The following is a 27,581-nucleotide window of genomic DNA, read 5'->3' as shown; positions in this document are numbered from 1 at the left end:
CAAATTGCACCATTATTGGAATGGATGTATTGAGACGAGTGGGACTGACCCTTCAATGGGGAGACACACCAGCTGAAAAAGAAGACAGCGACGTCACAAAAGAAAACCAAGTGGAAGACAACAATACCGGCCTGACACAGAAACAAAAAGAGGAACTGGAACAGATATTGACCGCCGAGTTTGAGAAATGCGACAAGAGCCCGATAGGCAACACATGGGTGGAACACCGGATCAAACTAAAACACAATGAACCAATAAAGCAAAAATACTACCCGAGGAAACCCCACCAGCAAAAGAAAATTGATGAACACGTGAAAACCATGTTGGAACAAGGCGTCATAGAACCGTCCGAAAGCCCGTATAGCTCACCAATAGTGCTAGTAAAGAAAGAGAATGGTGACCGCCGAGTCTGTATTGACTTCCGTAAGAAATATGAAATGACCGAAAAGGACGCATACCCGATACCGCAAATAGATCACACGTTAGAAAAGTTGAGAAACGCGCAAATATTCTCAAAAGTCGACCTCAAGAACGGACCGGGTAAACACAATCAAGTAGCGGATGAATTATCCAAAAACCCAGTATATGAATATCAACAACAGCCCCGAGAATGGTACAACACAAAAATAAAACAGGTAACCAACAACCGACAACAAGAGCAACACCGCATAAAAGAAGGAAGATTCTATAAAAAGATAACAAACCCAACATACGGAACAAAACTAGACCAGAAATCAGAACAGAAAATGTGCGTGCAGCAAGAGAAAAAAACCGAAATCCGACAAAAGAACCACGACGCCTTAGGAGCAGGCCGTATGGGCACGGCAAAGACGCTAAATAAAATAGCACAACCGTACTACCAGACAGAAACTCAAAAGAAATATTACGATCAACAACGGAGACAGTGGGAAACCCAGCCCGACAGTTACGTATTAAAAAAAAAACAAACCCATTATCAGATGCGAATAAAAATTTTTTGCGCGAACCAAAGCCCAAAATACGCGGGACCATATAAGGTCGCCGAAAGGAAGTCACCAGTAATATACTTATTACGAGACGAAGCCAAGAGAAACCGAATAAAAACAGCCCATATAAAAGACATAAAACCCTTCACAAAACAGAACAAAAAAAAAAAGGAAATAAAACTAAGATCCCGACCGCCCCCTACAAATAACCCGCAGCAAAAACCGTATTAGAAAACCGGAAATAACGACATTAAGTAGGAGCCACACCGTTACATTTGCTATTAGGCAAGAGTCCACGCCGATGAGAAGGAACTCGGACACAGAGACCTCCCCAGTTGGACCGGAAGGTACCAACGGGAGAAGAAAGGAAAAAAAATAAGAGGAGAGGGAAGCCGCGCAACGGCAACCACAGAAGGTGTTGCATACGGCTCCCCAAATACAAAAAACAGCCGTGACCAAAACAGTACAAACAAACGAAAAAAAAAATGGAAAAACCCAACTGGAAGTTTAGGTTTCACATATAACCCGTAGTCCCGTACAAACCCACAATTCATACAGATAAGTATCAACCGTTACCCGCAACCGCACGAACACAGGTGGACCCCCCGCAGGCAGTACAGATCGTACAAGGTAGTCCAACAGGTTCACCGGTGATTTTTTTCCCGGAAGAAAAAATCTTCACGAGCGGGAGGGGGATGTGACGAGGGAACCCGTCACGAGTCAAGGAACGTGCGGCTACAACACTGCGCCAGGCTGACGCAACCGCTACCGACACCCGCGAGCCAGACCGTGCGCTACAACACTTCAGCGCCGCCCCGCGCGCCGCGCACCGCACCATACCCCGCGATAGTATATAACCGCGCCGCGCCGCCGAGAGCGGCAGTTGCCCGGCGTCCTCCGACGCGACTAGACCGGAGCGGTGCGATCTCTCGCGCAGCCTGGCTGGACGTGTGGGGCCGTCGAGTGACGCCCCCCTCTGATTCCTCCTCTCCCCGCTAACCCCCTCTAGCCTCCCGTACCCACTAATTACCGCCTCGCCGCCGCGGTGCGATCGACTCGCGCAGTGGTAGCGGAGTGAGGATAACCGCCCGTAACATCCGTACTAAACACTGACCCGCCACCGCGGTGCGATCTACCTCGCGCAGTGGAGCGTGGCCAGACCCGCCGTCCATCCCGTATCCACTAACCACCGCCTCGCCGCCGCGGTGCGATCGACCTCGCGCAGTGGTAGCGTGGTGTGAATAACCGTCCGTGCCGTCCTTACTAAACACTGTCCCGCCGCCGCGGTGCGATCGTTCTCGCGCAGTGATAGCGTGGACAGAATAACCGTAGGTTAAGTTCGCCGTAGTTTAAGTAGTGATTTAGTATTTAAGGTGTAGGTTTACTAGTTATCAATAAACAGGCATAAAAGCCCTCAGTATTGTGTATTATCAAATCGGTGTTTACATCATCTCCCTGACCTAGACCCCTGAGCTAGTCCGAGTATAGAAAGCCTCCAGACCCTCAGTGCGCAGCCGCACTGGATCGTAGGCTAATGTTAGCGCGGCGCGAAGGTGCCACGGTACGTTTGCAATCTAACGTGGCAGTCAATCCCCTCGCCTGTCCTGCGGGAGACCGGGGTTCGACTCCCCGCCGGAGCGCCACGTTACACAATAGTATATTTTTGCCTGACACATGGGCAGAGACCTTTACAGGTACCTAAAAGGTATCAGATCAAAGGGCTGTTACATACGGTCTCCTTTTTTTTTGTTCGACTGGATGGCAAACGAGCAAGTGGGTCTCCTGATGGTAAGAGATCACCACCGCCCATAAACATCTACAACACCAGGGGTATTGCAGATGCGTTTCCAACCTAGAGGCCTAAAATGGGATTGAGGTATCCAGTAATTTCACCGGCTGTCTTACTCTCCACGCCGAAACACAACAGTGCAAACACTGCTGCTTCACGGCAGGATTAGCGAGCAAGATGGTGGTAGCAATCCGGGCGGACCTTGTACAAGGTTCTACCACCTGCACCACACCTCTTCTCTCTCTCTCTCTCTCTGACTGTCCTACATCCAACCACAACGTATCCGTAAATGCCGATCACGACCGTCCAAATATTTTCTTTGTGGTCGGCAAAATTGCACGCAAACTGCACAGTACGAGTGGTCGCCATTTACGATCGGAAAACGCGATTTTAACGGCATAAAGGGATAGCAGCGATCAAAGACAAAAATCTTTTTACCACTGCTTTTTACTTATTATGACAAGGTTACGTGATGAGGAGGGTCGCTGGCGGCGGATGGATGTGAGCAGCGGCGGCCGTACTCATTGCGAGGCTCCGGGCGGCAGGTCTTTGCGAGGCCCTTTGTCCTTCGAGAAAAGTATGTGATGCGAAAATGTATATATTTTTTAATTTGCTTGGGTTGTCGCGCGAGGCCCCGGGCGATTGCCCTGTTCGCCACCCCCCAAGGCCGCCGCTGGATGCGAGTGCGAGGGGCTGAAGACATAGTGTGTGGCGCGCCATGGAAGAGGCCTATGTCCAGCAGTGGACTGTTGTTGGTTGATGATGATGATAAAGGCTATGAACGAGTGTTATATACGTGATACCAATTTAGCTTTCCGAGAATATAGGTGTGGTACCTAACCTAATCTATACTCTTTGATTTTTCACCACGGTATTGGTTATTCGATGTTATTGATGTTGTTCCCATATCTGATTCAAAAAAGCGTGCATAAATATTTGATACGACTCTATTTCTAGGGCCGTTGGGACGTGTCAGATATTTTTGCACGCTCCGCTGTGACTGATATTAATGCAGGTGACTGTACAGATAGGTGTAGTACTGATTACTAACGAGAAAGCCCTATTCTTGATGCGTATCCTGGCTATGGCCGCAGCGAAGTGTACCCGTTGCTCCCACACAGTGGCCTCGACGTCACAGTAAGGGGAGCCAGCTTCTCGAAGGATCTTGGCCGCGCGCTCCATCTCTCCACGCGGCCTCGCGCCCCAGCGACGCCGAGTCAGCTCCATCAGGAAGAGCCATACTGTGTGGCGCTTGTCACCGAACTGTGGAAAGGTTTTGTCATAAGCAGGTCCTAATGGCCCCTGTCTAGTGCCTATACTACGGCACTACCAAAGTACATAGCGTAGCATCGTAACCACTCGGGTTGCCTATATATGGTGGAGTTCAAAAAGTTCGGTAGGTACTTAAGATTTATATGAAAGTTTTCCGTTGTGACTCGCAAATTCACCACACAATTTTATGAATTGACTACAATGTAATGTGGTTCAACTTTTTGGCTTCCACCCAAATGTTTTATTATTAAGCTTATGTACCCACATATACCTAACTGCTAGATGTCGCTTCCGAATAATGTCCAAATACATAACTAACTCACGATTCTCCCACTCCGGGTTGCCTACCAAAAGCGTTTAGGTACTTCACGTTACTGGCTCTTAGTAAAGTTCCGGCTTTGTCCAACTCAGTAACTTTTAAGGCTAACAATACATCTCTACGTTGTTAGCCTCAAACCCTCTGGGTTGCAATGAGCAGGGCACATCATGTTGTATGCCATAGCCGAATGAAACTACTTACTATCGCGCATGTCAAAAAATAATAAAGAAAAAGTAGTAGAGAAGTGTCAAATTTGTATAAAAGTATGTATGTATGTTAACTCTTTATTGTACAAAAGAAGAGAAACATCACACAATTGACAAACAAAACAAAAGTATACATAATAGTTGGTAATATTTACTTATTGTATGATTTAAAACGACGTCTCGGTCGGAGTAAGTTGCAAGGTAAAAATTTACAGTCCTTAGGGATTACAAAATTCTGTAACAGCATCCGTTTGATAGAGTACTTAACGTACCAATTTGTAGGTACCTACAACTCTTTGCTACGAACATTTTTTCTAGAACTGGAATCGTTTGCAAACACATAGTCCTGCTCTAGCAGCTTATTGGACCACTGCCAGTTCTAAAAACTTATTGAAATACAGCGACAATTTCAACAAAGTGAATTTAAGCTACCGACCGAAATTGGCCAATTTGAAACTAGGGCGTCTCGCTTAATCCGCTACAGCGCGAATCGCGGCAACATTAATCGAAACCACTTTGTTACCCCCAAATCCGATTCTTTCAACAGAAATAACTGGCAATAAATATAGAGCTCATTTTCGTGAGCGTCCTCAAAAGAAATGGCCCGGGTCACGAGACCGCTAAGGCCTAATGCGAGTTAGATGGGACGATACTTTTATAGCTACTGTTGGAAATCACTGATGTTATTGCGTTTGATAACATGCGATTTAATATGCAGCCTTGATAACGACAACCTTCATTTTTCGTGCAAGTTCAAGTTTGTGAATTATGTGATTGCTTTGTAAACTGTTTACCTCGGGGAAATCGCCGAAAAAGTCGATGTCTTCTATAGCTTGGTCTAAGATCGATTTATCTGTAACAATTAACATAAGTACCTATATCATTTCGGTCTATCTATATTGGTCTTGCTCATATAAACGCCCAACTAGACCTTCTTTTAGACTAAAAAGGCTTGGGCTGTATTATATCTTCGCAGAGGTGTGCACTTAGTGTGCAGGCTTCCTCACGATGCTTCCGTCACCGTAAAGCTCGTAGTAAAAAATAAATAAAAAACCACATTAATTGTTTCCGAAAAACTCAGGAGCCGGGGCTTGAACCCACGATCCTTTGCTTGAGAAGCTATGATATATTATGATATTACGATTACTATAGGGCAAATCATTACACTAGCACGGTTTACTTATGCAATCAACATACTAAAACATAAGTATGAATTTTGGTATCCGTTCATTTCGCAAACTCTATAACTGTAAATATTTCAGGATTTATTTCAGGGCCATCGTGTAGAACCCTTCAGAAATATGAAACAGTTGCGAAATGAAAAATTGCGAAATGAATCAGGTTGGCAAACGTTAGTTGCGAAATATTAGTGACCCATGAATTTAAGTACAGACCTAAGTATATACTCGTTAGTTCTTTTGATATTTAGGCTTTGCAACTATTGCCAATGTCAAGTTAAGTCCCAACTCTGGACATTAGGAACATCACCTACTGGAATGAACATCTTTTGACTCTTCATGTTGGTAGAGAGAATGGCAAAAGGTTTAAAATCTGTTTTTGTACCTGACGCTAGAAATAGGAAAGAAGCTATTCCAAGTATCAATTATCTTTAAAAAACGGCCAAGAGCGTGTCTGACACGCCCAAAATAGGGTTCGGTAGCCATTACGAAAAAAATAAGTAATATTTTTCTAAGGATTTCGTATTTTATACGGAATCTTGGAAACTTGGAAGTTTAGGTATATTTTATACTTTAGGCTGCTATTTACTCATAAACTACAAATAATTCTCAAGCAAACTCAGCCGTTATAGTTTTCCTTGAAAGTTTGGTATATTAACTACCATCCTGATTTTTTTCAAATTTTTCCACCCACCGGTTTAGATTTTAGAGGGGGGACGCTCGATTTTAATGAAAATTTGCACTTTTAAAGTTGAATATTTCGCAAACAAATCACTGAATCGAAAATCGTTTAGCAACCCCGTAATGGTTTTAAAAGACCTATCCAATGATATCCCACACTATAGGGTTGGATGAGAAATTAAAAATCATCCCACTTTACGCCTATGGGGGTGCATGGAAGGAGCCTCCCGTATGACGCATCTGGAAATTTTCTAACCTGCAATTCTAGCGTCTGGCGCACCCCGGGCAACGATCAACATAGAGTTGGTCGGCTAATCCTTCCCCTACGATGGTTTCCCCTGCGATCAAATGCGATACGAAACGGCACTTTTTAGAGCCAGCCCTGACAGTCATCTCTATCAACATAGAGGGCTTTTCGGAGGACAAAGCACTACTCCTCTCAGAGTTGTGCCGCGAGACGCAATGCGACATTTTATGCGCTCAAGAGACCCATCGTGACATCGGTCACACAAGACCATTTATACCTGGGATGACACTCACTGCGGAAATACCTCACGCAAAGCATGGTAGTGCGGTCTTCACAAGACCTAACTTGAGGGTCGTTTCTTCTTCTTGTGTATCTGCCGAATCGATGGAGTTGATCGCTTGGACATGGGACAGTGCATAGTAACATCAGTGTACAAACCGCCGCCACAAGCGTTCCTTCCGTGGGAGGTCTGCCCAGTCGGTGATCGTCGGCCATGCCTTATTGTGGGTGATTTCAATAGCCATAGCACATCGTGGGGATATCAGGATACAAACTCTGACGGCGAAAAAGTTGAAGCATGGGCGGAGGCGAACAATCTTACACTCCTTCATGACCCCAAGCTGCCACCCTCCTTTAACAGCGGACGCTGGAAGCGCGGGTACAATCCCGACCTGATGTTCACGAGCGAGAGAATGGGTTCGCACTGTGTCAAGACCATCTGCAAACCGATCCCACGGACACAACATAGACCCCTTATGTGCCGAATCCGGGCGGTCGTGCAACCTGTCAGGGCCCCTTTTCGCCGTCGTTTTAACTTCGGTAAGGCTGATTGGGTCAAGTATGCAGAGAGCGTTGATCAAGGTCTGTGCTCGTTGGTACCGGAGGCATCAGAGTATGATGAATTCATTCGAATCGTTCGCACAGTATCACGCCAATGTATACCTAGAGGATGCCGCCCAAATTATATCCCGGGCTAAACTCTACCTCATCGGAGCTTCTTGCTGACTACGAGGCTATGTACTGTAGCGACCCCTTTTCCGAGGAAACCATTCAAGCTGGAGAGGAGCTGATGAGTGAACTCTCAGCGAGCAGACGAGAAAAATGGTGTGAACTCGTGGTCGATACTGATATGACCCATAACAGCAAAAAGGCATGGTCCAACCTCCGCAAACTTACGGGTGACCCCCCACCGGCCGCGAACCCTGGACAGGTATCAGCTAATCAAGTAGCTTCTCAGCTGCTACTCAACGGCAAACCTGCCGGTCGCCTGCGCAGAACGCACCTGGAGTCTTCTTGCTCACGGGAGGTACGGGTGATCTGAGCAAGCCCTTTACGCTCCAGGAATTTGACTGCGCAATGGAGAGTTTGAAGAACGGGAAGGCTGCTGGCGTCGACGATCTGACTGTGGATCAAATCAAACACCTCGGACCGAAAGCAAGAGCCTGGCTCTTAAGACTCTTCAATAACTGCTTGCTTTCGCTTAAAATACCTAGGGCATGGCGCAAATCGAAAGTCATTGCACTCCTCAAGCCTGGGAAGAGTCCTTCGGATGCTAAAAGCTACAGACCTATTTCTCTGCTGTGTCACACGTTCAAGTTCTTTGAGCGCATGCTCCTGAATCGACTTGGTCCAATAGCTGAGCTGCATTTAATTCCTGAACAGGCCGGTTTCCGGCCGGGAAAGTCATGCACCAGCCAAACACTCAAGCTCACACAGTACATAGAGGATGGCTACGAACGTGGTATGGTGACGGGGGTGGTCTTCGTGGATCTGTCTGCCGCATACGATACGGTCAATATACGTGGGCTACTCGCAAAGATCTCTGGCATTACTAATGATGCCGGCTTCGTGAACATCCTTCGTGAACTGCTCCACAATCGCCGTTTCCAGGTCCACTTGCACTCTGAAACTAGCCGTTGGCGATCTCAAAAGAATGGCCTCCCGCAGGGTAGCGTGCTAGCACCCACTCTTTTAACATCTATACCAACGATCAGCCTGCCCCACCGAACACTCAACGATTTCTATACGCGGATGACCTGGCATTGGCTGCGCAGAGCGGCACCTTTGGGGACGTGGAAGGGACATTGTCTGCGGCTCTTGAAACGCTAAGCCAATACTACGAGCAAAACTGCCTGAGACCAAATCCTGCCAAGACACAGTCATGTGCTTTTCACCTACGCAATCGCGATGCGAGCAGGCCGCTTGACGTCACGTGGGGAGGAGTGCGCATTGAGCACTGCCCTCACCCGCGATACCTTGGCATTACCCTGGACAGAACGCTCACGTATAAAAGCCACTGCGCCAACACACAGCACAAGGTGATTTCGCGTAATAACTTGCTCCGAAGGTTAACCTCGACGAACTGGGGAGCGAATGCGCACACTCTCCGAACTACTGGTCTGGCGTTGAGTTTCTCGGCTGGGGAATATGCGTGTCCAGTCTGGCACCGCTCGGCTCACGCCAAGCTGGTAACGTCGGCCCTGAATGACACTTGCCGTATGGTCACTGGCTGTCTCAGACCCACTCCGCTAAACCAGCTCTACCCGCTGGCGGGAATTGCCCCTCCAGAGATTCGCAGAGAGGTTGCGTGCAGTATAGAAAAGCGGAAACAGGAACAGGATCCTCGGCACCCTCTGTATAATCACAAGCTGCCACAAGCCCGCCTGAGGAGCCGGCGAAGTTTTTTGAGTGCCACCACCCCTATCTCGGATTCCCCATCCCGCACCAGACTCTCACGGTGGAGAACCACGCGTGCCCCGCCTGATGGATTTGTGAGTCCTGCGGAGTCGTTACCAGCTGGGGCCAAACAACCATGGTCAACCTGGAAATCCCTTAATAGACTTCGGACTCAGGTTGGCCGGTGTAAGGAAAACCTTGCAAAGTGGGGCTTCCTGAAAAACCAAACACCCAGTGTGGCTGTGGGACGGCTTCCCAGAGCATGTCGCATTTGATGTCCTGCCCAGCATGCCCGTCCACCTGTACTGGGCGAGACCTCCGAGATGCAACGGACAAGGCAATAAACACCGCTACTTTCTGGTCGCGGATACTTTAAACGAGTGAAGCCATCGACACGAGAAGAAGAAGAAGCCTATGGGGGATGGTACCCTAAAAAAATTTTTTTTTGAATTTTAATTGTACCGTTTTGTCGGCATAGTTTACTTATATATCCGTGCAAAGTTACAGCTTTCTAGCATTGATAGTCCGTGAGCAAAGCCGCGGTCGGACAGACAGACAGACATGGCGAAACTATAAGGGTTCCGTTTTGCCATTTTGGCTCCGGAACCCTAAAAAACTGGGAAGGAGTAAGTATAGGTAAGCTAGCTATTACGAGTATAAGGTTAATTTAAAATTAAAATATAGGGAGCTTCGCTTATTTGTATGCAATTGCACGCAGGGAAAAAGGGTTGTATAATGCTTCATGGAAACAAAATGTCTCACATGACACGCCATATATGTTACTACATGAAGAAGTAGAAATAAGATTCCAATACCGATACCCAATGTTTATATGTTACGCTTTCTGTTCGAGTGGCATGCGACGATTGGCCTTGGTTTTATCGCTTCTATACTAGAAAAGTAAAAGACACGAATGGCAAATAAAAATAACTTCTAATGTCAGCCATAAAAATTGTCTGATAGAACGAATAAAATCAGTACAAAACGTAATAAACAACTTTTTATTACGTTTCATACTGATTCTTTAACCTAGCAACTTTTTACCCAGATGAAGAAAGATTTCTCAAAATAGAACCTTATACCTCCAAATTTAAATGAAGTTTAAACTTTTTCCGGAGCCGATTGCCTAGCGCGATGTTAGTTAATACTTTGTTCAGTTAATTGTAGTTTGGAATCTCGTTTACAAGCTGTATTAAATGAAAGTTCAGCAGGCTTTCAGCGATGGAGTGATAAAAGTTAAATAACGTTTCAGAAAGGCTGTAAACTACATGCGAGGCTGGCGTGACGTTATTTACTGCCCGTTGCCAACTTTACACTTCGTGACAGTTCCTTAGACGTTTGGAAAGCAATTTATGTGCCACATATAAATTCACATGAAACGTATTGGTTAATGCGGTTAACGATTAAACTTGTGCGCTTTTTAACTGTTTAAGTATTTATTACACGCATAAACGTCTTGTTTTAACGACTTTACCCTCTTTATAATTTCTTCCTTTTATAACGGATAAACTTTGCCTTCGTAACTGTTAATTTCATTTGTTTGTACAATACAATACTTTTCGTAATTTTTAAACTTCGAAAACGAGGACATAATGGGCTCGCATTTTCAATTGAAACGCATTTTATAGAGGCACCGTAATGTATCCTTGGTAGGACTTACATCGGAACACATCGTAGATGAGGGAGTACACGCAGCGCATTTCTTGTTCATCTTCAAAATTCACCTTCACCGGTGGTTTGCTGAGCAGATAAGCCGCTTTTATAACCTGCATCGAAAAAAAATACAATAGCTTCTGTTACCTGCATTAATATTTGCCACAACGCAGCGTGCAAAATTATCTGACATATCCTACTGGTACTGGCCCTAGAAATAGAGTCGTATCAGATATTTATGCTTATTATGCGCACTTTGTTGTGTCAAATATTGGTGCTAGACTGTACACATTTCAGGTAACAATTTCAAACGCATTCACGTCATTCCGCCGCCAAGAAAGTACCTACAGTACAAAATACGCGCGTTCTTCACCCGTTCATATCTTTGAGTATTTATCTAGAATCGAGCAGATAAACACTCAAAGGTCCATATGCGTTGGTTGCGCGTAATCTGTTGATGTAAAGTCGCGAAACAAAAAGTTTTCAAATCCCACTAATATTATAAATGCGAAAGTTTGTAAATCTGTTTGTTACCTCATCACGTTTAAACGGCTGAACCGATTGAGATGAAATTCGGTAGGTATACATAATTTGAGTCCCGGAGCCTTTCCGTCCGCGTATGTCCTTACATAGCATAGTTTTATCCCGGAAAATTGCATAGTTACCGCGGGATAGCGAAAACGAATTCTACGCGGACGGAGTCGCAGCAAACCGCCTAGTCTAAGCTATATGAAATTAACCTGAGCAATGTCCCAGGCAGGGCCGGGGGTAGTGTGGACAGCGACTGGCGGCGGGGCATGGGCATTCTTGATGGATACCACCAGATTCCAAGGTGCCCACTCCTCTGGTGCTTCGTCTGATGGTTTGGGTTCCATGGCGGCATTTTCTCTGCAAAGAGAACAACTTTATTATTTAATTGCACTGCTGTCTGTTGATTGCTGTGCTGCCTACACTGCTATTACCGGCGAGAACCTGTAATTGGCTTTATGTATCTATTGTTATTTTTAATCTGTATGTTTAAAGCTGTTGGTTCTCCAAAATAAATAAATAAATAAAAAAAAAAAAAATAAAGTCAATTTTCATTTTTGCACACCGCATTTCTTAAACGATACAAACGCAATACACAAGCGAGCTGTATGGCTCCTCTATGGATCGCGATTTGTGGAAATCTTTGGAAAAGGGATTTGTCGTGATATTAGTGATAATGATGATGATGATGGATGATGTTTCTGGGAAAGCCCTGTTGGGTCATAAATAAGAGGGGTGTTATAAGTTTGACCGCTATGTGTGTCTGTATGTCTGTGTGTGTGTCTGTCTGTCTGTGGCACCGTAGCTCTTAAACGGGTGGACCGATTAGAAATGCGGTTTTTTTTAATTGAAAGCAAGATTTCTAGCAATGGTTCTTAGATATGTTTTATCAAAATCGGTTCAGCCGTTTTTGAGATATTGAACTTTGAAGTGACATAGTCGGGGTTTTCCATCTTTTTGTTGGTTAGGTTATCGTTCGAAATGTGTCTTAATTAAAAAGTTCTCTATATAATAGATCAAACAACGCCACAGGGTTGTCTAGCAAATCCAAGCACTTATCTTTAATTGACTCCTTTGTATACTTAAAAAAAAAATTATGCACTCGCTCTTTTAGTAAGTATACACAGTGGTATAGGTGGCATGTCTAAATAACTGAAAAAAATAGGTTGTCGCCTCTCAGTTTGCCACAATCTTATCAACTGGAAATCCAAGAATTAACTGTACTTAGCCGAATAACTTGACTTAAAAAAATGTTTTCATCGAGGATTTTGTTTCCTAATTAAACTTAAATAAAAATAAAATAAATAAATAAATATCATGGGACACTTGACACCAATTGACCTAGTCCCAAACTAAGCAAAGCTTGTACTATGGATACTAGGCAACGGATAAACATACTTATATAGATAAATACATACTTAAATACATATTAAACATCCAAGACCCGAGAACAAACATTCGTGTTATTCACACAAATATCTGCCCGGCCGGGATTCGAACCCAGGACCTCAAGCTTCATAGTCAGGTTCTCTAACCACTTAGCCATCCGGTCGTCAAACGGTAGATTTAATAGTTCTGCCGTTACTATTTAAATTGCGTCAAATCCTTGTATGCGTTAATCACTACATTTCTGCTTCCTGCCTTTCCCAAAATGCTGTAACTCCGTTCTGATTGTGAACCATGGCACATCATCATCACACACAGGTTTACTTACCTACATAATTTGGAGTAGGTACCTAAGTTTTAATTGATATATTTCAATTTTAGACGAGCGTGCACAAGTCACTGACTAGGTAAGACTTAGAGGCTAAAAGGCATTAAACTTTAAGCTTTAGATTAAAATCTAAAGGATCGTCTTAAAAAAAATTAGAAAATGCACCCTCAGTACTCACTCTATTGAACGCACATTTTCATATGTTTTTGTTTTCTCCATTTATTTATTTGTCGTTATTACCCATGTTACAAAAACCACACACAAAACATGAGTAGATTTCCTTTAATAAATATCCATAATATTGCTGGGACAGTCGACTGTATGTCGTTATGTTCTCCAAATTGATTTCTTTTGTAAATACTATTAGATTTTTGTATAATGTGTAGAAAATGGTGTTGGTCGTTGAATAAATTTGTGTCATTTTTTTATCGCCAGCAAGTAATGTCATGGCATTTTTTCCGGCCAGTATTTCTTATTTGCAACCTCTCTGCAATTAAAAAAAAACACAGAACAGAAGTGGAACAGAATTATGAATAAACTTAGAATAAACTGTTTTTCTGTTCTTTGAAAAAAAAACTACGGGAGGTTGGGAGGTTGAGAGGTTGCGTGCGAGTTGACAACTTGAGATGCGAATAGTTCCTATAACCCTCTATGTATGAGTGCATTATAAAAAGGGTAAACAATCTTGACCAGTCTGTTTATTGAATAAAACCGGCCAAGAGCGTGTCGGACACGCCCTAAATAGGGTTCCGTAGTCATTACGAAAAAAATAAGTAATATTTTTCGAAGGATTTCGTATTTTATACGGAATCTTACAAGTTTAGGTATATTTTATACCTTAGGCTGCTATTTACTCTTAAACTACTCGATTTTCATGAAAATTTGCACTTAAAAGTTGAATATTTTGCAAACAATTCACTGAATCGAAAAACTGTTTTAGCAACCCTTTTATGGTTTTAAAATACCTATCCAATAATACCCCACACTATAAGGTTGGATGAGAAAAAAAAATAACCCCCGCTTTACGTGTACGGGAGGTACACTACGTGCGAAATTACAGCTTTCTAGCATTGATAGTCCCTGAGCAAAACCGCGGACGGACAGACAGACAGACAGACAGACAGACAGACAGATAGAAAGACAGACAGACAGAGATGGCAAAACTATAAGGGTTCCGTTTTTGCCATTTTGGCTACGGAACCCTAAAAAACCGAAGTATACTAATAATAAAATGCGAAAGTTTATGGGTAAGAGCGTGCGTGGGTAGGAGGGTGCATAGCATACATGTGTTTGTTAATCCTTTACGATAAAATGGCTGAACGGATTGCGATGAAATTTGGTAGGTAGATAAATGGATAGATATTATACCTAGTGCCATCCACGAAGACGCGTAATTTTGTCGAAATTAACCATTAATGACATTGTAATAAGAACCACGGCACGCGTCATCGTGAATGACTCTACCTATACATATATGGATTAACACAAGCTATTTTTTTATCTCAATATTCCCATAGGATCCATGTAAAACCCGAAAATCTTTAACCGCTTAGTCTAAAGACATAATTTTTTGCCCGTTGTTTGGCACAAACACAAATGAGGACCATTTTTCCTTCACGCTGAGACGTCTGGACGCATTTGGATGAATAGTAAGTAGATAAGATGGCTGATCTGCCAAGTTTCTTGCGGCGCATTCTTCTTGGCAATGATGGTCTTTCCGAAAGCGCTGGTAGTTTAAAAAAATGACCTGTAAAGTGCCCATTGCGGCCTATTTACTGAATAAATCATTTGAATTTGAATTTGAATGTCTAGGAGATATTTATGAGTCACTTTATATCGCGATATTCACACAGGATTGGAGTATAATCCCATTTGAACTGCTAGAATTAAAGACATGTATTTAGCGCAAGCGTTTTGTACGTAAAGTTAATAAAGTACATGAAGTAATTTTTGGAAATTTCAATTCAACTGCCGGATCTAAAGCTTGAAAAGCACAGAGAGCGGTGGCGGGGCGGTGCGGCGCGGCGCGGCGGCGGTACCCGTTGTAATATTCGAGCTAACATGAAAGAAGCTTATTTCCCACGCGGTATTCTGTGTGCCCTCTTTCATGTTAGCTCGAATATTACAACCGGCACCGCTTCCGCGTCGCGTGCACCGCTCCGCCTCCGGCGTCAGTGTGTTTATTTATTTATCTATTCAAGGAGAGCAAAAAGAAGTGTATACATTATTTTCTTATAAAATAGTTTTAGAGACTAACAATATGACCTTACTTCCTAAACAGCTCCCACAAAACATGTAATTGGTATTTGTAACTAGACTACTACACTGTACCTGACATAAAACCACTCATAGGTTTTCGTACAATTTCTTTTTAGCTTAATGGATTACGCGCACGAAGCCGCGGGCAAAGTCTAGTTATGGCATAACATACCTAACCTAACTATATGTAGGTATTCAGGTATAACCTACAATGTCGATTAGATACATACAATAGCCTAGAAGCATGAAAATGGGTTGATGCAATCATCGGCCGACTGTAATCACATTGAGACGTTACATGCAAACTGGGGGGCTACTACGAAATTCGAAAATTGAAATTCGTATCATACCGTCCCTCTCACTCTCGTATTAAACATTAGCGTCAGTGGGACGAAAAGGCACGAAGTTCGAATTTCGCACTTCGTTGTAATAACCTTATAGCTCGCCGAACAGCGGAAACTAATGATCATGCAAGTCAAAGTGGACTTAAAAGCCCTCGCTATAAGGTCTATAATTAAAGTTGTGTGAGAATTGAATCATCGTAAAGTGTGAATGAAGCTATGGGTAATCGGCTCAGTATTGGAAATTTTGATGTAAATTTATTCACGTAGCACAAAATTTGTATCGTCTCATTTTAGGGCCAGTACAGACGGACTGCATTCTAACTGCCAACTGCCCATACATTTCAATTGCAGTCAGAGTGCAGTTGTGCCGACTGCAATCGAACTGCAACGAAAAATGTTTGGGCAGTCGGCAGTTGCGGTTACGTTGCAGTTGGAACGCAGTCCGTCTGTACTGGCCCTTACAGCCGCGTACTCATCCTAGTGACAATGCAACTCGAGTTGTGGGTTGCGGGTGTCCATGAGCGGTGGACTCGTAGTGCTGGCGTTAACATCAAGTGATCCACTTGCTCGTTTGCCAGTCTATTTGATTTGGAAAATAACTGAGATGCATAGTAGGTACCTATTTCTAGGACCTGTCCGATTAGTCCGAATTAGTGTATTTACCTACTAATATATTATGTGTCTTTGTTACATGAAATAAATGATTTGAATTTGAATTTTGAATTAAAGCGCTCGGTTCTTTTATGCGATAAACGCTGCGTTATACGTAATGCGTTTGACGCACATCAAATCTAACCAATCACAATGCACGTAATCTAATTATCAATCATGCGTTTGCCGCTGCGCTCACCGCTTAAAACAATGTTTAGTAAATTTAATTAAATTATCTGCGTCAAACGCATTGCCTTTAACGCAGCGTTTATCGCACAAAACAACCGAGCGCTTTGAACCTTTGTCAGAAATCATAAATATTTATTTGTATGAATACGGTTACACGGTCTTAAAATACAAATATTGGTACATGCGTATTCAACCTACATGTAGGTGTGCAAATTTTCAATGTAAAATTATTATTAAATAATTATTAGGTACTATAGCTTTTGCCCGCGGCTCCGCCCGCGTGGTATTCGGTTTTCGCGCGCTGTTCCCTCGGGAACTGCATTTTTCCGGTATAAAAAGTAGTCTATGTCACTCTCGGGCCCATAAACTATATCTATGCCAAAAATCACGTCGATCCGTAGCTCCGTTACGTCGTGAAAGACGGACAAACACACAAACACACTTTCGCATTTATAATATTAGTATGGATATGGATAATGTCAAAGTAAAACATACTCGCACACCTAACTTATTTCGTTCTTGGCTAATCCTATACGCTAATACATAATACAACGTGACTCTACTCTCATCATAATGATCGAAATACCGAGTAGAGTTCCTCTCAGGAATGTTCTGATGTTGTAATTTATTTGATTAGATGAATAAAAAAATAAAATAAATGTACCTATTGCGACTGTAAATCCCACATCATAATCACTTCTGCGTTTGGTAACAGGCTTTGTGCATGTTAGGTTAGTAATGCCCTAATCAACACGTTCTACGAGTATTCATCTTTGTCCAGAATGTATAATAGAGACACGTGTTCTTAGTTGATGAATGCACATAAAATAGGTGCCTATCAGTGGTGTGGCGTGAAAATATTTGGTAGACAACCCGTGACAAAGAAGACACTACTTTAAAGCTCTGTTTCCACCAATAATGTGCAAGGATGTGTTGCGAGGAATGTGTTTCTCATTAACATATCATTAACCAATAGAAACGCTTTATTTACACATCTTCGCACAGCACATCTCTGGTGGAAACAGCTGAGCGGAGCGAGGCAAGGTAAATGAAGCGTTTCTATTGGTTAATGAAAAACACAGTTATCGCAACACATCCACGCACATTATTACTGGAAACGGGGCTTAAAGCGGTGAGTGAAGGAAAGGCGGATGTAAGATCTGGGCAGTGGTGTTCAGGTAACCCGGAGGGATTCGAGTTGGCACGACTCATATTAAGAGGGCCTATTTCGAAGTTCGAAAATCGAAGTTCGAATCGTATCGTCCCTCTCGCTCTCGTACTATACCTACCTTCCGCCGCCTAACTTTGCCTAAAATTTCATTGCCACGACTAGTACCACAAAAACTATAAAGGTATAATACGGAGTAACGTAAAGACGTCGCATAAAAAAATATATCTCAAAAATGCGTCAAAACTGAGTATTAGTAATGAACTTTTAAGCAGATTTATATGGCGCGTGGTATATATAGTAAAAGTGTCAGAGGGACCGACACGAACTTCGATTTTCGGAATTCGTAGTAGCCCTGCTGGTGCCTATGCTTCGCTTGGCATATACTTCATTTGTAAACCGTAAGCACATTGCCGATCATCTTAAGATAAGCCGGTAGGTTATTTCCGTATGGTAACATACGGAACCTATGCTTCTCGGGTCAGGGTCGAGCCGCCCTAGCGACCTACATGCATGTAAACCAAACAAAAAGGTTCAAATTGGGTAGATAAAATTATAAATCTTTGAATACTGTAAGAGCTGTTAAAACTTGATTATGCACATAGATTTTGTATAGGAATAGGAAGCTGTGACGTCACTATTAACCTAGTAACTTAACCAACTTAGAAAAGTTGAAAACCCCCGATTGTCATTTCAAAGTTCAATATCTCAATAATAGCCAGAGCCATTATTGAGCCCAACCGATTCTAATTAAACATATTAGGTATACATATAAGAACCACCGCAAGAAAACCTGTCGCTTTCATGTAAAAAATTGGCATCGAACTCCGTCCACCCGTTTGAGAGCTACAATGCCTGACAGACATTGGCGTCAAATTTAATAACACCCCTCTTTTTACGTTGGGGGTAAAACAGCATTGAAAGCACCTAACTCTAAGTCATGTGTTAAGGGCTAAGATAAAATGGTAGTATCCTTATTTATCCCTATTCTATTAGCACCTATTGAGAACACCCGAAGATGTACAGTGGAAGTGCGAATCGTCACTTACTACTTTAACAAACCGGCCAAGAGCCCGACACGCTCTTGGCCCAAAAAAGGGTTCCGTAACCATTATGAAAAAAATAAGTAATATTTTTCTAAGGATTTCGTATTTTATACGGAATCATCCAAGTTTAGGTTTATTTTATACCTTAGGCTGCTATTTACTCAAGCAATAAAAAAAAAGTTTTTATTTAGTTTCACTTGTCCCGTTGTCTGTCTGTCTGTAATAAAATCTTATAAGTTAAATTCGACCAACTTCCAGTGGTTCGATTGACTTGAAATTTGGAATACTTATGTAAATTGCGTGACAATATAATAATTTGGTAGTGACACCTGGTAGTCTGGTCAGGAACGTCTCTACAGGCGGAACTCTTCGACGGTTAATGGCATCGACTTGAAATTTGGTATGCAAATGTAGTTTGGTTGACAAATACAAGTACAGTCAGCAAAAAAATCTTGTATCACAAATGGAATTTTTAGCAAAAACTTTTCATATTAAACTTAATGATGATTTTATTGATAGATGTACAGTCACAAGCATTAATATCTGCCACAGCGGAGCGTGCAAAAATATGACACGTCCTTCCGGCCCTAGAAATAGAGTCTTATCAGATATATACATAAATATATGATAAGACTGTGCATAAGTACGCTTATTGTGTCAGGTATTGGTGCTGATGACTGTAGCTATGGAATATTAACATCATAAAGTGAGCGATTCAGTTTCTTTAATTGAATATATTCAATAAAATTATTTCAGAGTTCATACAACGATTTATATGTACTCGTATTCAGGTACACGGGAATATTTTAAAAGTGATGCAAGTAAAAATTATATAATGTTTTTACTCTCGACTGTATGTAAAATACGCAGATACTCGTGCATACGTTTATGATATAATAATTGGTTTCTATTTATGTAAGACTGCTTTGTCACGCTTTTCAATATCATTCTCATATCATTAAATACCAAGGCCTTTACATTTGTGCGTCAATGAAAACCACCCAACTGAATGAATTTTTTCCATTTTTTCTTGGAAACTGTAACCGTTAATACGTAGGTAAAAAGAATCTACAATCATAGACCTAGAGTCAAGAAAACTAAATCGGATACTAGCGCGAAACCTTTTCTGTTAACTTCACGATTATTTCTTTCACATAACTTGGATACGTCAACACGACATTTGCAGCGAAAAAGTTCTACCCTGATAAGCCATTCAGTGCCATCGACAGAGCAGTTATATACAAATAATACCTACATTATAAATATCGGCCTATCTACACGTCCCACTACTAGGCAGATTCCTTCTCTCAGAATCAGTGAATTTGAGCCGTACTTCCCAGTGCGGATTGGGAACTTCACACGACGTAGGTGTGTGGAGGTTTCCTCACGATATTTTGCTTGACCGTAAAGCTTATGGCAAATTTCAAACAAAATTTACACAAGGTCATAAATTAAGCCGTTAGTCTACCACGCTAAGCGAAAGTTTGTGTTTGTGTGTGTGCCTGTGTGTGCGTAAATTTGAAACACGAGGGAGACATCGAAAAAAACTTGTGAAAATACTTGCTGTTCCATTTCCAAATTTTTCTGCATAGCAACCAGATAGAAATATTGCTGAAGTCTCCATTCCTTATCGCTGGGCAGGACGAGTTTCTCCGCTTCACTTGTATCACCTTCTTGCCTCGCTGCTTCTTCCTGGAGCAGTATCTCAGCCAGCAGTCTAGGGTATACTTGGAATATGTTCCCCTCTCCCAGCTCGTTGAGGGCGACCCAGAGTGTGTTCGGGTCATATTTATCTTGCATGATGGCATGGCAACACCAAGATGTAGCTAACAGAACGGCCGCTTGAAGCGACCAAGCGAACCTCATATGCGACACGAAAATAAATGTTTTAAGAGGCTAAATTGTGAAATTATAGATAATTTATTAACTAAATCCATGTTGTGACCGGAACGGAACGGAATGGACGTTTATAATAATAATAAAGAGGAACATTTCGTCTCATAAACAAGCATGTAATGTAAGATAGGTACTTGTTCGAGGCCTATCACAGACTTATTTTTGTGTAATATAAATCGTAATTGTAGTTTTCGCGAGTTGAGAAAGTTATATCACCGAGTGCCGACTGCTGACTGAGCGTTTCGCATCGCACAGCCATTGTCGAGTCATAGGGACTTGTTGCTTTCCTGCTACACATACCTAAGGCGATGTTGGAGGTATTACATTCGTTACTTCTACTACTTATGTAAAGTTGAAGTGTTTCATTTATTTAGTCTTTGGTTTTTAACCCCCGGCGCAAAAAGAGGGGTTATAAGTTTGACCGCTATGTGTGCCTGTGTGTCTGTCTGGGCACCGTAGCTCTTAAACGGGTAACCCGATTTGAATGCGGGTTTTTTTATTTAAAAAAGGGCTTTTAGCGATGGTTCTTAGACAAGAAAGAAATAAATAAATGAAAATAAATACCTAAATAAATGTTTTATCAAAATCGGTTCAGCCGTTTTTGAGATATTGAACTTTGAAGTGACAATTTCGGGGTTTTCAATTTTTTTGTTGGTTAGGTTATCGAAGAATGCGAGTGGCGCGGGGGTGCTACTACGAAATTGGAAAATCGAAGTTCGTATCATACCGTCCTTCTCACTGTCGAATTAAATAATATTAGCATCAGCATCGGACACAGTGATGTTCTTCGAGGGAGACCGTCCAGCTCTATTAAATGTACGTACTCTGTGCGTCCAGCTGTGAACGTTCGGCTGGTGGTGATGATTTTTATGTTCAGTAGGGTATTTTATTCATGTGTACGTAAATAAGTCAGCGTATGAGCGCCAATGTATGGTCTGCACATCTGGCACAACGGAGCGTGCAAAACAATCTGAGACGGTCGTACCGGAATAATAAATAGTCGTTGATGTATTATGCACGCTTTGTTGTGTCTGTATCAGGTGCCTATTGATGGTGGGGACTGTACTAAGTATTACTTAACTAAACTTTGTAGGATTGTTCGTTAAAATAATGTAGTTTGTAGGGGGTAAGTAATCGCTGGAATTTATTAATCGATTTCGTATTTCATTTCCCAGAAGAAAACTCCGGTTAGTCGGCCGAAGTATCGCTGGGCTGATGCTGTGATGGCGGATCTACGACAGCTTCAAGCCAGCAATTGGCGTGAAGTTGCGCAGGATCGGGTTAAGTGGCAAGCTCTCGTTTCGGAGGCCAAGACTCATTTTGGGTCACTGAACCAAACTAGTTAGTTAGTTAGGAGAAAACTTTATTAACCCTTCTTAACGTAGGCCACTTTTCAGCCCAGGAAGGCGTAAAGTTGCTGGGATGCAAGCGAAGTTATTAACTAACTTAAAGTTAGTATAACTAACAGTTGAACACAAGGCTCACTTTGAAAGTTTGTCCGAACACTGCAAAACTTTTTTATATCCATTGCAAACTGCATGAACAACACCTTTTTTTCACCATAGATCATAGACATAGATCACGCAGCCCTCTTGTCAATCAAATTCAAAAGTCACTCAAAACTGCAAGGCAATCAAGCAAAAAAAATGTAAAATAATTTTAAAAATCATAAAAAAAACAATGTAAAATATTTTTAAATGTTGCTACAACTGGATACTTTGTGATGGGTGCGGGATCGGAGTTATGGAAAAACTGATGACAAAAGAAGAAAGTTACGCTGAACGCAGAAAACTCTTTAAGAATATTTGGGCGACGGCCATGCATATGGATGAGAAGGAAGCGGACATAATGAGCAAACCCAAAGTTATCAAGTATGTCATTAAATAATTCAAATCAAGGCTCAAATTATTTAAGACCTAGCTTATGGACTACGCGCGAGTGGCCGCAACGCGAGCGTTTTCTATATCTATTACATGACACTTGCCGCACAGTAGTTAATTTAGTTTTTTTTTATTGTAAATATGGTTATGGCTCTGTCCATCGGAAGACAATTTTGCCAGTGTCTAGTAGGTTTCGCCGTTGTACGGTAAAACATTCTAGAAAACAAAAATATTTATTCTTATTTTTTATTCGACTGGATGGCAAGCGACACTTGCTCGTTTGCCATCCATACCATCATGTCTCCTGATGGTAAGAGATCACCACTGCCCATAAACATCTGCAACACCAGGGGTATTGCAGATGCGTTGCCAACCTAGAGGTCTAAGATGGGATACCTCAAGTGCCAGTAATTTCACCGGCTGTCTTACTCTCCACGCCGAAACACAACAGTGCAAGCACTGCTGCTTCACGGCAGGATTAGCGAGCAAGATGGTGGTAGCAATCCGGGCGGACCTTGCACAAGGTCCTACCACCTGCAAAAATGAGAAGTAATGGTGGATGAACGATGACAGTGCTAATTTACGCTACGGTCGGTCAGCATCAAAAGTGGCTGCATATTTTAGTACTTTGTCGTTTTACAGCATACAAATGTGACAAATGTGCTAATACGACATACGATAAAGTTAAAAAATGATCCGCTACTTTGATGCTGACTGTACTTACTGAGAAAAGTTTTTCCATGTCAGAATCTTTACGTATGACATTAACATAAGGTTAAATTTTATTTGGCCTACGTGTAAAAAAATACTAATACCTAGTTACCAAGAGAAAATAAGACTGAATTTCAGTCTGATTTGAGTCGGCTGAAACCGGAACAGAACCATTATTCGAGGAATTATAGTGTACTTATATATTTTTAAATCTGCGTGATTTGAATCGATCAACTTTTTCTTGTTTGGTATTATTTCCCGTTGTCCAAGAGACAACAGTGGCAGAGTTTCCTAAAAATCTGTTATGGTATGCTACTAAGTAATATAATAATTACTACAAAAATACGCTCTATGAATTATAACCACATGGAGAAACTCATGATTTTAAAGAGTTGCCCAGGGGGACCCATCGACCCATTTCCATCGACATTATGGATATGGTCAAAATACCACGCACAGGACTTATCACGCTAACACACACGACGTTTCGGCAACATTACAGTGGCCGTGGTCACGAGTAGTCCTTTGCGTGGCATTTTGACTATTTGACTATGAGTGAAAATCACGAAAGCTTAAGACATTACATTATATGGTTCTTTATGGTTATTAGTATGGTTATTTCGCATCATTTAGATTAGGTACACAACTTAATTTATACCTAATCTAATTGATGCAAAATAATCATGCAGCTTCGAAATGCAGTAAGGCAGAGCCATTAGGTAGCTGCACGACGCCAATAAGGGTTTTCACGTGGTTTTCACGGAGGCGAAATATCCGTGAGGTCCGTTTGACGTTTGCTCGTGATTGGTTAAATAACTAAATTAGCCAAGCAGTAAGGCAGAGCCATTAAGTAGCTCCACGACGCCAATAAGGGTTTTCATGTGGTTTTCACGGAGGCGAAATATCCGTGAGGTCCGTTTGAACTTTGCTCGTGATTGGTTAAATAACTAAATGAGCCAATCGCAAGCAAACGTCAAACGTCAAACGGACCTCACGATACTAACGCCATCTAGCGATATTTCGCTTCTGTGTACCTCATTGCTCCCGCCCGAGTGTCGCACGAAAGCCCACGAACCCAACTTCGGTTTTATTCCTAGTTTCACCAGATATTCTGCCGAAATTGAAACTAAACCGAAATTTCAATTCACTAGTTAGGTATTAAATAATATCTGATAGGACAAAAGAATCAACAAAATTGATCCGCTATTTACCTATAATAAAGAACAACTATGAGCAACAAACGGTCCGTTCGAAAAAAAATTGATACTTTTGAGCACTTTGTCGCATCAGCATTTTTGAAGTAGGTACGGTTCAAGAATTTAATTTATTAGGCACCTGGAACCATTTCACAGTACCTAGGAAAACGTTATATAGTGACATCGCATTAATTAATAAGGAAAATCGTAATGACTTTTGCTTTGAAAAGGTTCCATGGTGACTCATGCATTAAAGCCTTGACCGTACTCTTAAGCACAGTTCCTTTTCCTATTGCTCACATGCAGGGGTCGGACAAAAAGTGCCGATGACGTCAAACCACTTATAGGATGATTTCAAAGAGTATTTTTGATTTTCATAAACAATTATCACTTATCATTTATCAACCTCTTTATTAAACATATGAAATTTATTTTATTCACTGAATTCCATTGATTTATTTACGATTATTTTGTTACTTCATGAATGCTACTTTGTTACTACATGTCACATGGAAGTTTAAATAAAAACATAACCCTCCTTCGGGCAGTCGGGTAAAAACATTATCTTGTGTGCAAGATTACGTCATTTTTACGTCATCCGCACTTTTTGTCTGACCCCTGCTCACATGCATACCTATTATTATATTAGAGTTGACATGAATGTGTTTCTTTTACAGAACTCTAAGATTAGATGAAGTAGATCGTACAAATATTGGAAAAACCAAAAAACAGAAAATCAAAAATTTAAGGAACGTCTGCAATAGATTGCTAGACTTCTGTGACCGGCAGGACGCCGACGACGTTTTCTATGAACAGGTAAATCTAAAGTTTCGTGGCGATACCACGTATAAATATATCTGTCACTTTACGACTGCCGTGGTACAAAGAAATGCCCCTTACCACTACTACCATGAGTTTACAGTGACCGTACTCGATAGCCACGGCGTAAATTATTCCCTTAGTGTAAGTTTTCGGTTACAAAATACGTTTCGATCGCGTTCGCGTTAAAATCTCAATTTGTATGCAAACACTAACAGCGCCTCTAGCGGAACGTTTGCGATGTTCGTGTTTCCATACAAATTGAGTTTTTAACGCAAACGCGATCGAGACGTATTTTGTAACCGAAACTTACACTACAGGGCAGTACAATTCTCCATACAAATAATTTACGCCGTCGCTATCGAGTACGGTCACTGTAAATTCATGGTAGTGGTACTTGTATGTATGAAAGAAACTGAATCTGGAGTCTTTGCAATTTGTTTACGCATCTTCAAGCGGTTTCGCTCATTTAAGTTCTAATACTTATTGTGTCAAAGCTGGCCATAGGTAGGTAAGTATATAGCCACAACAATATTGAATCAGGCGTTACTTTAGCCCCGGGCAGCTGATACCCACGCTCTTCTGAAATCACACAAACCCAACTAGCTAGTGGTACAGTCACCAGCACCAATATCTGACACAACAAGCGTGCATAAATATCTGATACGACTCTATTTCTAGGGCCGGAAGGTCGTGTCAGATATATTTTTGCACGCTCCGCTGTGGCAGATATGAATGCTGGTGACTGTACAGATGGTAGGTAAGTCTACTGGTAGCATGGTGAACAGTTGTGTTACTCTGAGGAAGAACTCTAGTTGAGTTCCAAACGTGTCAGTGTAGTGCCTTGGTTTGTGTTCTTAGTGTGGTGGTGGAGGAGTTGCATGAACACACATTTGTTGCGTAGACATAGCTATCATAAGGTCGCATACTCGTATCAACAACATGTACAGTCACAATTTTAAACCTAAATTAAGTACCTACTTATAGTTACATACAAGTTTTTCTTTTCTTTAAGATGGCCGCAGAAGCTCGTGAGAAACCTGAACAGAAGCCCAACGAGAACGAATCAAAACCGAAGAAAACTAAAACCAAAACGAAAAGGAAAATGAAGAAGGCGAAGAGTAATGCCCAAGGGGGCGATCTTATGCACCCCAAGAAAGGAACGTCCGGAGGAAGAGCAGGGTCACGCTCACACCAAGGCACAAAAACCTCAAAAGTGACATCCCCAAGCAGAATCAGGCGCCCTACTGTCGTGAAGAGGACGACGATAGTCGCCAACAAGAATTTAAATCCAAGAGCAAGCCCCGAAAGAAATTTTGCCCAAAATAAATCGCAACCAAAAGAAGTTGCGTCTAATCGCAAAGTTCTGAAGAAGAAAGTCAGTATTAGAAAAAAACACTCCAGCACGGCGGCTGGCAAAACACCAGTCAATTGAAGTTTTGGAGACGAAGCTAGTAAGATGTCCATCATTTATCGCCGAGATACAACGTCCATCCTTTTCACACACACGTAGATCTATTGGCGAGAAAGGGGTAAATACGTTACGAACGCAATACCCATTGGTTACCATCAAACCATGGCAAATTGGTACAAGGAAAGGCTACAAGTAAACAGCTAAATGGCTACAAAATTGATTTAGGTACTTATTTGTTAGAGGAACTAGGTACTATAATCTATAAAAATGCGCTGCGTTTTGTAAAATTTTAAACATATTTCTTCAGTAACTTAAGTACTTAAATAAATAGATTGCCTGCAGTTTTGCTACCAATTTTGTTTTATTCTTGTCAAAATGTTTATTTTAGGGATCGAATGGCATTTAGGCATTTGCATTACGATTACAAATTGCAGCTTTAATTGCCACGCAAAATGGGAGCGAAGAAAAAAGAGCGTACGTACAGTACGATTACTTGGAGTTAACACTTGACAGATGGGCGTGCCTTCATACAAATAAAACAGTTTTTACATAGTCTGTAAACGTGGGTAGCGGTATACTAAAAATGGCTTTATTTGTATGACGTCAAAGTTGAAAATTGACTGAAGGCACGCCCATCTGTCAAGTGTTAACTCGAATTAATCACACTGTACTCCTACCTAAAAGGCCGGCAACGCACTTTTGACTCTTCTGGTGTTGCAGGTGTCCATGGGCGACGGTAATCGTTTACCATCAGGCGATCCGTTTACTCGTTTTCCCCCT

At 41.9% G+C, this 27,581-nt stretch overlaps 2 protein-coding genes across 2 annotated transcripts in view; one reads left to right on the top strand and one right to left on the bottom strand.

The window, feature by feature from the left end:
* LOC141445414 (uncharacterized) overlaps window positions 1-20,762 on the bottom strand; it is a 38,834-nt gene extending 18,072 nt beyond the window's left edge. The window contains exons 1-5 of the mRNA XM_074111255.1: window positions 20,450-20,762; window positions 11,727-11,874; window positions 10,994-11,099; window positions 5,346-5,404; window positions 3,806-4,017 (exon numbers count right to left, since the gene is read on the bottom strand). Coding sequence (XP_073967356.1) covers window positions 3,806-4,017; window positions 5,346-5,404; window positions 10,994-11,099; window positions 11,727-11,874; window positions 20,450-20,751 — 827 coding nt within the window. The 5' untranslated portion in view covers window positions 20,752-20,762. The remainder of the gene's footprint in view (window positions 1-3,805; window positions 4,018-5,345; window positions 5,405-10,993; window positions 11,100-11,726; window positions 11,875-20,449) is intronic.
* A 1,610-nt stretch (window positions 20,763-22,372) lies between these two features.
* LOC141445471 (uncharacterized) lies at window positions 22,373-27,151 on the top strand. Its single transcript, XM_074111314.1, has 3 exons — window positions 22,373-22,652; window positions 25,246-25,384; window positions 26,403-27,151. Exons 1-3 carry the CDS (start codon window positions 22,525-22,527, stop codon window positions 26,820-26,822), a joined length of 687 nt encoding a protein of 228 aa, XP_073967415.1. The 5' UTR covers window positions 22,373-22,524; the 3' UTR covers window positions 26,823-27,151.
* Window positions 27,152-27,581: the final 430 nt, after the last annotated feature.

The sequence above is a fragment of the Choristoneura fumiferana genome, chromosome 2 (assembly GCF_025370935.1).
Source record: "Choristoneura fumiferana chromosome 2, NRCan_CFum_1, whole genome shotgun sequence".
Lineage (NCBI taxonomy): Eukaryota > Metazoa > Arthropoda > Insecta > Lepidoptera > Tortricidae > Choristoneura > Choristoneura fumiferana.
The sequence above is the reverse complement of the archived record's forward strand: the minus strand, read 5'-3'. Positions and strand labels throughout refer to the sequence as shown.

What these genes read in the sequence shown, in the direction of transcription:
- LOC141445471 (XM_074111314.1), top strand. Translation starts at nt 22,525, where the DNA reads ATGGAAAAACTGATGACAAAAGAAGAAAGTTACGCTGAACGCAGAAAA. An exon ending in AGCAAACCCAAAGTTATCAA is followed by an intron (nt 22,653 to 25,245) that starts GTATGTCATTAA and finishes TTTCTTTTACAG; the next exon opens with AACTCTAAGATTAGATGAAG. An exon ending in ACGACGTTTTCTATGAACAG is followed by an intron (nt 25,385 to 26,402) that starts GTAAATCTAAAG and finishes CTTTTCTTTAAG; the next exon opens with ATGGCCGCAGAAGCTCGTGA.